This window comes from Penaeus japonicus, unplaced genomic scaffold (assembly GCF_977035675.1).
Source record: "Penaeus japonicus unplaced genomic scaffold, GWHDUDI00000001_assembly GWHDUDI00000013, whole genome shotgun sequence".
Classification (NCBI taxonomy): domain Eukaryota; kingdom Metazoa; phylum Arthropoda; class Malacostraca; order Decapoda; family Penaeidae; genus Penaeus; species Penaeus japonicus.
In genome coordinates, this window is record NW_028234415.1 from 5,989,466 (window position 1) to 6,001,965 (window position 12,500).

General features: G+C 44.8%; 1 protein-coding gene across 1 annotated transcript in view; it reads right to left on the reverse strand.

Annotated features, from left to right (window-relative positions):
- Nucleotides 1-12,500, reverse strand: part of LOC122259591 (uncharacterized) — a 45,290-nt gene that overhangs the window by 10,018 nt on the left and 22,772 nt on the right. Inside the window, exon 5 of the mRNA XM_086542886.1 lies at nucleotides 1,418-1,525. Within this exon, the coding sequence (XP_086399012.1) occupies nucleotides 1,418-1,525 (108 nt within the window). The remainder of the gene's footprint in view (nucleotides 1-1,417; nucleotides 1,526-12,500) is intronic.

Sequence of the window (12,500 nt, forward strand, 5' to 3'; positions counted from 1 at the left end):
AAAAATAAAGTCGTCCCTCTCCCCTCCACTATTCTCTCAAGTAAGAAGAGCGACTGGAAGGTCTGAAGGACTCGATTTGGCTAACCCGTCCTCTCCCTCTCCCCCCTCCCCCCCTCAGAAAAAAGGAAAACAAAAAGAACTAAAAGATAGTCGGAAGGATATACGGACAAGCACAATGGAACACCCTGAAGAAATTTCAGCGGCCGCCCCTCTCACTTTAGCTTTGTGCTGATTCCGCCCTATGATGAGGGATGTTGCTGCTATCAATGTTTTACAGATGCGTAAAAGGGAAAGGAAAAAGCAAGAAGAGAGAGAGAGAGAGAGAGAGAAAGAGAGAGAGAGAAAGAGAGAGAGAGAGAGAGAGAGAGAGAGAGAGAGAGAGAGAGAGAGAGAGAGAGAGAGAGAGAGAGAGAGAGAGAGAGAGAGAGAGAGATAGATAGATAGATAGATAGATAGATAGAGATAGAGAGAGAGAGAGAGAGAGAGAGAGAAAGAGAGAGAGAGAGAGAGAGAGAGTCGGCTGTAAACTATGAACATCTATAACAGAAAAAAAATTAATGATTACATGAAAGACACTGAAGTTATAAAACTCAAATATAAAAATGACGCAGAACACACCACTTAGGCCTATCAGTAATTTCTTGCCTATAGCAACCACAAACGCAACGCAGTTTATTACATCAAAATCAACTCTAAACCGAGAGAGGGAGAAGGAAAAGTTTGCCCTTAAGGAAACAACTACTTATTTACGATCACATAAAAAAGGTACTTTACATCAACTCTTAGTTAAAGATGTTAAAAGGCTTTCTTTCTTTATCTCTCTCTCTCTCTCTCTCTCTCTCTCTCTCTCTCTCTCTCTCTCTCTCTCTCTCTCTCTCTCTCTCTCTCTCTCTCTCTCTGTATTTCTCTCCCTCATCCCCTCTCTTTCTTTGTCTTTCTCCCTTTGTCAAATCATTAAAAAACACATTCTTTGTCTCTCTCTCTCTCTCTCTCTCTCTCTCTCTCTCTCTCTCTCTCTCTCTCTCTCTCTCTCTCTCTCTCTCTCTCTCTTTCTGTCTGTCTGTCTGTCTGTCTGTCTGTCTGTCTGTCTGTCTGTCTGTCTGTCCCTGTCAGTTTGTTCTGCCCTGCCTCATCTCTCTTTCTTTCTCTCTCTCTCACTTTCTCTCTCTACTGTTCACTCTCATCCTCTCTATCTCTCTCTCTCGGTCTCTCTGACTCTCTCTCTCTCTCTCTCTGTCCTCTGTTCTCTCCTTCCTTCTCTCTGTCTCTCTGTCTCTCTCTCTCTCTCTCTCTCTCTCTCTCTGTCTCTCTGTCTCTCTCTCTCTCTGTCTCTCTCTCTCTCTCTCTCTCTCTCTCTCTCTCATACACACACAAACTAAAATCCATCTCTTTCTCGCTCTTTCTCTGTCACAATTACCTTTCAAGCTGGAGTGCCTCTTGTTGCACAGGATGAGCGAAGCCACCACAATCGCCACGAGGAGGAGTGCCACGACGCCGCCGACCAGGAGTAGCACTGGCACTTTCTCTGTGGAGGAGGGGGGGGGGAAGAAAAAAAAAGGAGTGTTAATGGCGTAGATGATGTATTTGTTATCTGGAGATTGGAAATTATAAGTGTTTTTTTTTTTTTTTTTTTTTTTTAAGGAACTTTCTATTTCTGTTTTTGTCTCTCCCCTTCTGTCTCACTCACTCGCTTGCTCTCTCCCTTTCACTCACATCCTCTCTCTCTCTCTCTTACTCCCCCCCCCCTCTCTCTCTCTCTCTCTCTCTCTCTCTCTCTCTCTCTCTCTCTCTCTCTCTCTCTCTCCCTCTCTCTTACTCCCTCCCCCCCTCACACACACACACACACACATACACACTCCTTCTTTCCCCTCCCTCTCCCACCTCTTTCTCTCTCTCTCTCTCTCTCACTCACTTCCAAACCCAATCTCCTATCTTTACTAATCTCCTTTCTATCACCATCATTACATCTGGATATATGTTTGATTACCCACAATTAACGTTAATTAAGCCCATTAACAATTGTCTTAATTCGCGAATTCTCATCACTTCTTTTTAGAGTAACAAGGATCTCCGGCAACATTGTACTGTGTGGTCATTAGCGGCTATAATCACCCCAATTACGGGTATCAGTTACGGGTAATTATCATTCGTTTTCTTTTCACATGTAAATTACACCTCCTTTTTTTTAACCAAACTTATTTTCGTCTTTTCTATTTTTACTATATTTATACATATTTCATGCAGTTTTTTTTTAATTTTTATCTAGTTATTTGTTTTCTATAACCTGTCCATCTGAATCATAGTATAAATATCATAGTGTAAATATTATTATCAAGATTATCCTTATCCTCATTATGGTTATCATGATTATTCATATCATCCTTTGCTAGAATTATCAATAGCATTCTTATCATAATCATCACTATTGATATCGTTATCACCATTATTAGAATCATCGTTATTGCTATCATTATCATCACTATTCCTATTGCAATCTTACTCTTCTACCAAGAAAATAAACAAAATTACCATTTGTCTGTTGCAACATTTTCCTTTTCCAATAACAATATCAAACCATACTAAGCCAACGACAACAACAACAACAACAACAACAACAGCAGCAGCAACAACAACAACAACAACAATTTTACTTAAAGCCAAAACAAAAAAAAAACGTAAAAGTCAAAACAACAACAATAAAACACTTTTCAGCCATTAACAATAACAAAACCCATTCAAACAAGTGTATTATTACTTTTCATACTGATGGAAATGTTAATGGAGGTCGTGGCATCGTTGGTGAAGATGATAGTGATGACGATGGTGAATGCAAGAGAAAATTAAAATAACAACAACAACAACAACAACAATAACAACTACAACAAGAAGAAAATCATAAACGTTTCATTCACCTTCAACACTATTCAAGCCCCCCCACCCCACCCCCTCCCGACTGTCGCCCCCTCCCCCTGCCCCTCCCCTATTCAAAATCCTCTCCCCTCCCCCTCAAACCCCTACCAACCCCCCTCTCCCTCTTCCCCTCATACCCTCAAACCCCAACCCTAACACAACCCCCACCAATCACCACTCACCCTTCCCTCTACCCCCCCCGCCCCCCCCACATGTCTCCAAAACCCAATGCAACCCCACCAATCTCCCCCCCCTCTTCCCCCTCCAGGTCCCACACTACCCCCCCTCCCCCTCCCCTCCCCCAGGCGAACTAGACTCTTCCTCAAATCCTTCCATTAAGGACATAACCATTCGAGATATTTTCTAATTACTTTGTTCTTGTGGCCAGACAAGGACATCAGGGCCTTCCTTTATTGGCGGAAGCAGACTGCCTTCCCTCCCCTCCCCTCCCCTCCCCACCCCTTCCAAATCCCCCCTCCCCACCCCTTCCAAATCCCCCCTCCTCCCCCCTTCCAACTCCCCCTCCTCCCCCCCTTCCAACTCCCCCTCCTCCCCCCTTCCAACTCTCCCTTCCCACCCCTTCCAACTCCCCCCCTCCTCCCCCCTTCCAAATCCCCCCTACCCCCCTCCCAACTTCGTCCTACCTCCATCCCATCCTACCACTCCCCCTCCCCCTCTCCAATTCACCCCTTCACTCCCCTCCCCCTTCCAACCTCCCCTTCCTCTTTCTTTTGCGGGAAGAGAGGGAGGGGGAGGGGGAGGAGGGGTTGAGGTAGGTTATCCTCAAATAATAAATATTAAAGGGGGGGGGTGGGGGGTGGGGGGGGAGGGGGGGGGGGGAAGGGGGCACGCAAAGGGGGGCCCGGGCAGGGAGAGGGGGATGGGCCGGAGGGGGGGGGGGTAGGGCAAACGGGGGTGGGCGGGGGGAGTAGAGGGGGGGGGTGGGCAGCCCGCGGGCTGGGGAGGGAGCGAGCGAGGGAGTGGAAGGGGCGGGGGGGGGAGGGGGGCAGCCGCAGCGAACTTTGGCCAAAAGTTTGCGCAATAGACTTTTTTCTACATTTTTTTTTTTTTTTTTTTAACCGCGTTTCTTTTTTCGTTTTTTTTTTTTCTTTCATACGTTTTTCCTCTGGATGCTGGGGGTGGGGGTGGGGGTCAGGCTTGGGACGGGGATGGGTAGACACCAAGGGATTCTAGATGGTGTGAGGGGAGGGGAGGGGGGGAGGGGTTAGTAGCTACTAGAGGATGTTATTAAGGGTGAAAACGACGGGAGTAAGAGTTAATTTTCCGTCCTTAACGCTCTCGTCTGGGGCGACATGTTGAAGTTTGTATGATAATGTAACTGTTTTCCCCCCTTTTTTTTTTGCTTTTTCTTTTTCCTCTCTTCTTCCTCCTCCTCTTCCTCCTCCTCCTCCTATTCCTCCTCCTCCTCCTCCTCATCTTCCTCTTCCTCTTCCTAATTCTCCTTCTCCCTCTCCTCCTCTTCTTTTTCACCTCCACCTTCTTCTTGTCATTTTTGAGGGACAACTTTATATGATGCATTCCGTAGATTGTAAGAAAATGATGAGACAGATAGATAAAGATAGATAGATAGATAGATAGATAGATAAATAGATTGATAGATAGAAAGAAAGATAGACAGATAGAGAGAGAGAGAGACAGAGAGAGAGAGCGAAAGAGAGAGAGAAAGCGAAAGAGAGAGAGAGAGAGAGAGAGAGAGAGAGAGAGAGAGAGAGAGAGAGAGAGAGAGAGAGAGAGAGAGAGAGAGAGAGAGAGAGATACAGAGAGAGAAAGAGAGAGAGAGAGATAGAGAGAGAGAGAGAGAAGAAGAAGCAGAAGAAGAAGAAGAAGAAGAAGAAACAAAGAAGAAGAAGAAGAGAACAAAGAGCGTTAATAACACATTTGTCACGCCAATTTCCTGCCCGTTAAGATTCTTCCTCAAAATAAAGTGAAATACGGAACACCGACACGAGTCTCGCGTAAATAAAAGGGTAATGAATGCGTACATAAATAGCTTCTACTAAAAAAAAAAAAAAAAAAAAAAAAAAAAAAAAAAAAAAAAAAAAAAAAAGCGATCCGTTACATAATGACATAATGGGCCGAGTCAATTAGAGCGTGCTAGAGACGGTCATTTAGTCATCAGAATCAATTACGTGACGCATAAGGTGCAAAATCTAATGGCAAACTAACACGGCATTCAACTCTTCGTGCAGAATCGATTGGTCTCGAGTGGGAGATGCTGGTCTTGCCTTCCTCGGAGTGACGAACTGAGGCTGTGTGGCTTCCGGCCTGATTTTAAATGACCTTTGCAAAAATCTTGTTTAGTGGTGCTCTTTCTCTCTGTCTCTCTCTCTCTCTCTCTCTCTGTCTATCTATATATCTCAATCTTTCCTCTCTCTCTCTCTCTCTCTCTCTCTCTCTCTCTCTCCTTCTCACTCTCTCTCTCTCTCTCTCTCTCTCTCTCTCTCTCTCTCTCTCTCTCTCTCTCTCTCTCTCTCTCTCTCTCTCTCTCTCTCTCTCTCTCCCTCTCCCTCCCTCTTTATCTCCTCCTCCTCCCCCACCCTCTCTCTCACTCCTTAAACAAGCCTATTAATTGGAACAATGATTGTTTCTGACAAGAGAAATGATACAATCGCTCGCTGGTTGAATAAAATATCATGAACTGTGAAAAGTTATTTACCATAGTGATTAATAATGTTGCATTTATCGTTCTATTGCACACGGTAGAACGTAGAAATGATAAGATATGTATGTATGTGTGTATGGGTGTGTGTGTGTGTGTGTGTGTGTGTGTGTGTGTGTGTGTGTGTGTGTGTGTGTGTGTGTGTGTGTGTGTGTGTGTGTGTGTGTGTGTGTGTGTGTGTGTGTGTGTGTGTGTGTGTGTGTGTACGTGCGTGCGTGCGTGCTTGCATACGCGCGTGTGTGTGTATGTGTAACGGACAGACAACCAAAAAAACAACAACAACAACAAAAAGACAGTACAGACCTCCCTATATCGAAAGTTGGGCAGATGCCTCCCCCCCCCCCTACTCTCTCTCTCTCTCTCTCTCTCTCTCTCTCTCTCTCTCTCTCTCTCTCTCTCTCTCTCTCTTTCTCTCTCTCTCTCTCTCTCCCAGTTCATTAGGCGCAACAGACGCCGGTTTGTTCATTTCTATTGCAAGCCGGAAACGTGAACTCGCTAGAGCGAGTTGACAGGTGCCGGAAGAACCTTACAGAAACTTCACGCCATTTTGAAGTTATCTTACCCTTTTACCTGGAACGAGAGGGCAGATGCTGGAGCGCCTGTTTAATTTTGTTCAGTGGTTCAATTTTGTCTATTTCGAAAATTGTGACATTATATAAAGTCACATATTTGGGTGACTACCGGTGTACGCTTCCTTGAGGTGAGTGTGACATATCTATATTATATATAATATATAATATATATATAATATATTATATATATATATATTAATATTATATATAATATATTGTATTTATTAAGGTTAGGTTCATTTCTTCTTTCTCTCTCTCCATCTCCCCCCTCCCCACCCTCTCTTCCTTTTCTTGTCCTCTCTCTCTCTCTCTCTCTCTCTCTCTCGCTCTTTCTCTCTCTCTCTCTCTCTCTATTTTATATATATATATATATATATATATATATATATATATAATATATATATTATACTTACCATATATATATGTATATACCAATGAATATATATATATATATATATATATAATATTATATATAAATCAAGTATTATATATATATATTATATATAATATCAATATATATAATATATATATTATATACATTATACTATATATTATAGATTCTATTATAATGTGCTTATCAATACTACTCCTACTACTGTATCTTCCATGTCATTCTATTTGTTCCATATATATCTAATGTATCACACACACACACACACACACACACACACACACACACACACACACACACACACACACACACACACACACACACACACACCTATGCATACATACACATACGTTCGTCCGCTCCTTCACCTATCAATTAACTCTTCTCTTCCTACCACGCTAGACATAACAGTGTTATTTTTCAGATTCCAATATCACATATCACACACGTGATTAACACACAGTTTCAAACATGTTACAACGTGCTAGAGAGTCTCCTCGGAGGAAGAGCAGCCCTCACTCCAACAACACTTCGCTTCAAGTTGAGGAAATAAACAAAGAGGGATATTGGATATTTACTCCATAGCCTAAGCCTAACATATTCTTATTCATGTAAGTGTCACCATCCAGACCCCCTACACCCTTCCCCCCCCCCTCTCCGAACTTTACTCTTTCTCTCTTTTTTATCCATCTCTTCGTATTACTGTCATTAATCTTTTGACGCATATCTCTCACATTAAAACAACAACAACAACAAAATACACAAAGAAAGAAAGAAAGAAAGAAGAAAAAAGAAAAAAAAAACTGCAACGATAACAGACAACCGAAAAGATTTAAAAAAGACACGAAACTAAAATAAAATGAACGACGAAAGAAAGCGATAGACCTTTGAGGTGAAGGAAATTAAGCATTAAAATAATTCCACAAATCGCGGATGATAAACGGCTAAGAAAAGTTGGCCAGGGATATTGACCCTTCTCTCCGCGGGGCAGAGAGGCAAGAATTGCGTGAGCTTATTCCAATCCTTATAAATTATACCTTCAGTCGAACGTCTTGACGAAAGAGAAAGAGAGAGAGAGAGAGAGAGAGAGAGAGAGAGAGAGAGAGAGGTCGATCGAGAGGGAGTATGGGAATCGAGATGATTCGAAGGGGAGAGCGGATGAGGAGCGGAGAGAGAGGAGAGAGGGAGAGAGGGAGGGAGGATAGAGAGAGAGAGAAAGAGAGAGGGAGGAGCAATCGGCGAGAGAGCGGGAGAGAGAGGAGATCATGGAGAAAGAGAGGAGAAATGAGAGAGAATAGATCGAGAGAGGAGAGAGAGGAGAGAGAGTTACTGGGAGTGAGAGAGAGAGAGGAGAGAGAGAGGAGCGAGATAGAGAGAGGGCAGGAGAGAGAGATGTCTGAGAGAGAGGCGAGATGGAGCGGAGAGAGATGAGATCGAGAGAGGAGATAGACAGTGTGGGAGGGAAGGAAAGAAGAGAGGAAAGATACAGGGGAAAAGAGAAGATGGAGAGAGAGAGAGAGTGAAGATTGAGAGACTGGGGAGGAGAAGAGATGAAGAGGAAGAGAGATTGAGAGAGAAGAGCAAGGAGGAGAGAGCAGAGGAAGATGAAGAGGAGTCCGTAGAGACGAGAAGATGAGAGAGAGAGAGATGAGAGACGGGAGAGGAGAGAGATAAGGGGAGAGAGACGAGGGACTTTAGAGAGACGCGTGGTGAGGGAGACGAGAGGGAGAGAGAGATCAAGGAGAGAAAGAGAGAACGGACATAAAAAAGAGAAGGAGACGAAAAAGAGGGAGGATGGAGAGTGAGAGAGAGAGAGAAGAGAGAAGGGAGACGAAAGAGAGAAGAAGGGAGAGAGAGTGAGAGATAGGCGAGAGAGAGGGATAGAGGAAGCGAGACGAGGACCGAGCCGAGATGAGAGAGAGACGAGAGACGAGAGTAGGAGGTGAGAGAGGTGAGAGAGAGAGAGTAGTGAGAGTGGGGGAGAGGGAAGGAAGAGGAAGAGAAAGGGAAAGGAGGGAGATGGGAAGAGATAGATGAGGAGAGAGAGAGGGAAGATTGAGAGAGATGGAGAGACTGGAGAGAGATGAGAGACCCACTACTCGCTGTGTGTATCTCGAGAGAGATGGTGAGGAGGAGGGAGAGAGAAGAGAGGAGAAGAGAGAGGGGAGAGAGAGAGAGCGAGAGAGAGGGAAGAGTGGGGAGGGAAAGGAAGAGGCAGAGAATGGGAAAGAGGGTGGAAAAAGAGGGAGAAGGAGAGAGAGAGAAGAGAAGGGAGCGGAGAGAGGAGAGTGAGGACCGAGGGGGAGAGAGAGGAGAAGGGAGAGAGAGAGAGGAGAAAGAGAAGAGAGCGAAGAGACAGAGAGCGGATAGATGAGACGGGGAGCTGATGAGAGGAGGAGGAGGGAAGGGGAGAGAAGGAGAGAAGGAGGAGGGATGATAGCGAGCGAAGAGGGAGACGAGCGTGACGAGAGAGGAGAGAGAGTGAGAGGAGAAAAGAGAACAGAAGGGAAAAAAGAGAAGAGAAGAGAACAGAAAGAGAAAGAGAAAGAGAAAGAGAGAGAAAGAGAGAGAGAGAGAGAGGACGGAAGGAAGAGGAAAAGAAAGGGAAAGAGAGAGAAAGAGAGAGCAAGAGAGAGAAAGAGAGAGCGAAAGAAAGTCCCCTCCACAGAATGAAGTACAATATATCCAATAATTTTCAATCCGTTTTTAAAAATCCATTTCTCTTTCTCTCTCGGCACATCATTGGAAGACAAGAACAAATGGTCCATAAAAAGAAGGAAAAAAAAAGTTCACAAAACTTTCCTTTCAAAGAATCTAAACGGAATTTTCAAAAAGAATTTACCGCGTTGTAGTTATTTTCCCTTTTCTCTCCCTCACTTTCTGTCTTTCCTCTTTCCTCTTTCTCTGTCTCTTTTCCCTTTCTCTTCCTTACTATCTCTCTCTCTCTGTCTTTCTGTCTCTCTCTCTCTGTTTTTCTGTCTGTCTGTCTCTCTCTCTCTCTCTCACTCACTCTCTCTCTCTCTCTCTCTCTCTCTCTCTCTCTCTCTCTCTCTCTCTCTTTCTCTCTCTTTCTCTTTCTCTCTCTCCCTCTCTCTCTCTCTCTTCCTCCCTTCCTTTTTAATTCTTCTTGATCTCCCTCCCTCTCCTCCTCTTTTTCCCTTCCTCCCCCCCTTTTTTTTTGAGTGTGTTCACCACATTTCCGATATGGCTGTGGTGGGGGCTTTAATGGCTTCAACTAAGAAAAAAAAAAAAATAAAGTAAAAAAACATCTGCTTTACAGTACCTTTGTTTATTGTCCCGAAGACGTCGCAGAACGAGTCGAAATAAAGGACAAAAAAGGAAAAAAAAAAGAAAAAGAAGAAAAAAATTGGATTGTTTACTCCGCTTTCCTCAATTCTTGAATTATCCATTTTCTTGGAAGATGAAAGAGGTGGGTGATTGAGGATTCGAAGAATAAGAATAAGATGAAGAGGAGAGACAGAGAGAGAGAGAGAGAGAGAGAGAGAGAGAGAGAGAGAGAGAGAGAGAGAGAGAGAGAGAGAGAGAGAGAGAGAGAGAGAGAGAGAGAGAGAGAGAGAGAGAGAGAGGAGAGACGGAGGGGACGGGGTGAGAGGAGAGAGAGAGATGAGAGAGAGAGAGAGAGGAGAGAGAGAGAGAGAGAGAGAGAGAGAGAGAGGAAGGGAGAGGGAGAGGGAGGAAGAGAGAGAGAGAGAGAAAGGGAGTGAAAGCGAAAGAGAGAGAGAGAGGGAGAGGGAGGGAGAGAGAAGAGAGAGAGAGAGAGAGAGGAGAGGAAGGAGAGGGAGAGAGCGAGAGAGAGTGAGAGAGAGAGAGAGAGAGAGAGAGAGAGAGAGAGACAGGGAGTGAAAGCGACAGAGGAGGAGATAGAGAGAGAGCGAAGAGAGAGAAAGAGAGAGACGAGAAGGAGAGTAGACGGAGATGAGAGAGGAGAGGACGAGAGAGAGGGAGAGAGATAGTGGTGAGAAGAGATAGGGAGATGAGAGCGAATGATATGAGGGAGAGGGAGAGCGGAGACGGAGAGATAGAGAGCAGAGAAAGGGCGAGGTGAAAGCTGAAATGACGAGAGAGAGAGAGAGGATAGAGCTCGATAGATCTGAGAGACGCATGAGAAGCGCGAGGTAGAGACGAAAGAGGCGGGAAGTGACGACGAGTAGAGAGGCGCGGAGAGAGGCGCGGCGGAGATCGATATGGAGCGAGGAGGAGGAGATGAGGTAGATGAGAGGAGAGAGAGAGAGAGAGGAGGGGGTGAGAGATAGAACGAGGCGAGGAAAGAGGATGAAAGAGGAGCGATAAGAAAGAGAATGACGGGGAAGAAGAGGCGAGACAGCCAGAGTAGAGCGTAAGAGAGATGCGAAAGAGAGAGAAAGAAGAGAGAGAGAGAGAGGGAGAGAGAGGAGTGACAAGAGAGGAGCGAGGAGGAGAGAGAGAGTGAGGAGGATGAGGAGGGAGGGAGAGTGAGGAGAGAGGGGGAGAGAGAGAGAGGAGAGAGAGAGAGAGAGAGGGGGGGGTGGGGAAGAGAGATGGAGAGGAGAGGAAGTGAGAGAGAGGGAGGAAAGAGGAGAAAGAGAGAGACAGACAGAGAGAGAGAAAGAGAGAGAAGAAGAGGGAGGAGAGAGCGAGATGAAGGAGAGAGACGGGAACGAGAGAGGAGAGAGGGAGATGAGAGGAGAGAGGGACGGAGAGGAGAGAGATTGATGAGAGAGGGAGTAGAGAGAGATGAGAGAGGAGGAGATGAGCTTGTGGACGAGAGAGAGAGAGAGAGAGAGAAAGAGAGAGAGAGTTAGTTAGATAGATAAATAGAGAGAGAAAGAAAAAAACAACAACAAAAAAATGAGATTTATATAGACATGAAACACCAAAGTGAAACCCAGATATTTGCAGGTTGAGCGAGAAAGAATCCGTTCAGGTTAACTTTTCCCCCACCCATATCCCCCCCTCCTCCCCTTGGCTGCACTCTTCATGGCAACCACCCCTTCTTCTTCCTGCTGGTTTGGACACTGCCTTCTCCTCCCCCCCCCCTGGTCGGGCCTCCCATGACAACCCCTCCCCTTCCAGTAACCCCTTAGTCAGACTCTTCATGGCAACCACCCCTCTGCCTTCCCTCCCGGTTGCATACCTTATGGCAACTTCCCTTACCCTCTCCTTCCAGATTGGACTCCCTATGGCAACTCCTCCCGACCTCTTCCCCTCGCCCTCTTTTCGACCCTCTTATGGCAACTCTCCCTCACCCCCTTGGTTAGCCTCCATATGGCAACCCTAAGGAATTCTACTAAGGGAGGAGAAGAAGAAGGGAGAGGCCCGCTACCCTCTCTCTTGCCTTAGTCGGATTCCTTATGGCAACCCCCTCCCTCCCCCCTCCTCTTCCCTCCCCTCTCCCCGCCCCCCGCCCCCCCTCCCCTCCCCAGCCGGACCCCCCATGGCAACTTCCTCAAACAAAACTTATCATCAGCAACGGCGAGTCGCAGGTGGCGCCCGACTCGCTCCAACTTTCTGCTCGTTCTTTGTTATTATCTCTTTGTCTCTGCTTCCGCTTGCCTTTATCCGGTATTTCATTTTGCTGCTATATATATATACTTACGTATATATGTATATCTATATATGTGTGTGTATATATATATATATATATATATATATATATATAGTATTATATATATATATATAATAAATGGATATAATAAATATATATATAGATATATATTATTATATATATATATATAAAAATCTATATATATATATCTATATATATTATCTATATAGTATTATATATATATATATATACATATACATATACATGTTTTTTTAAACCCCCCACCCACACCACACAACACACACACACACACCACACACCATACACCACACTGCACCACACACACACACAACACTCACACACACACATATAAATATATATATATATATATATATATTAATA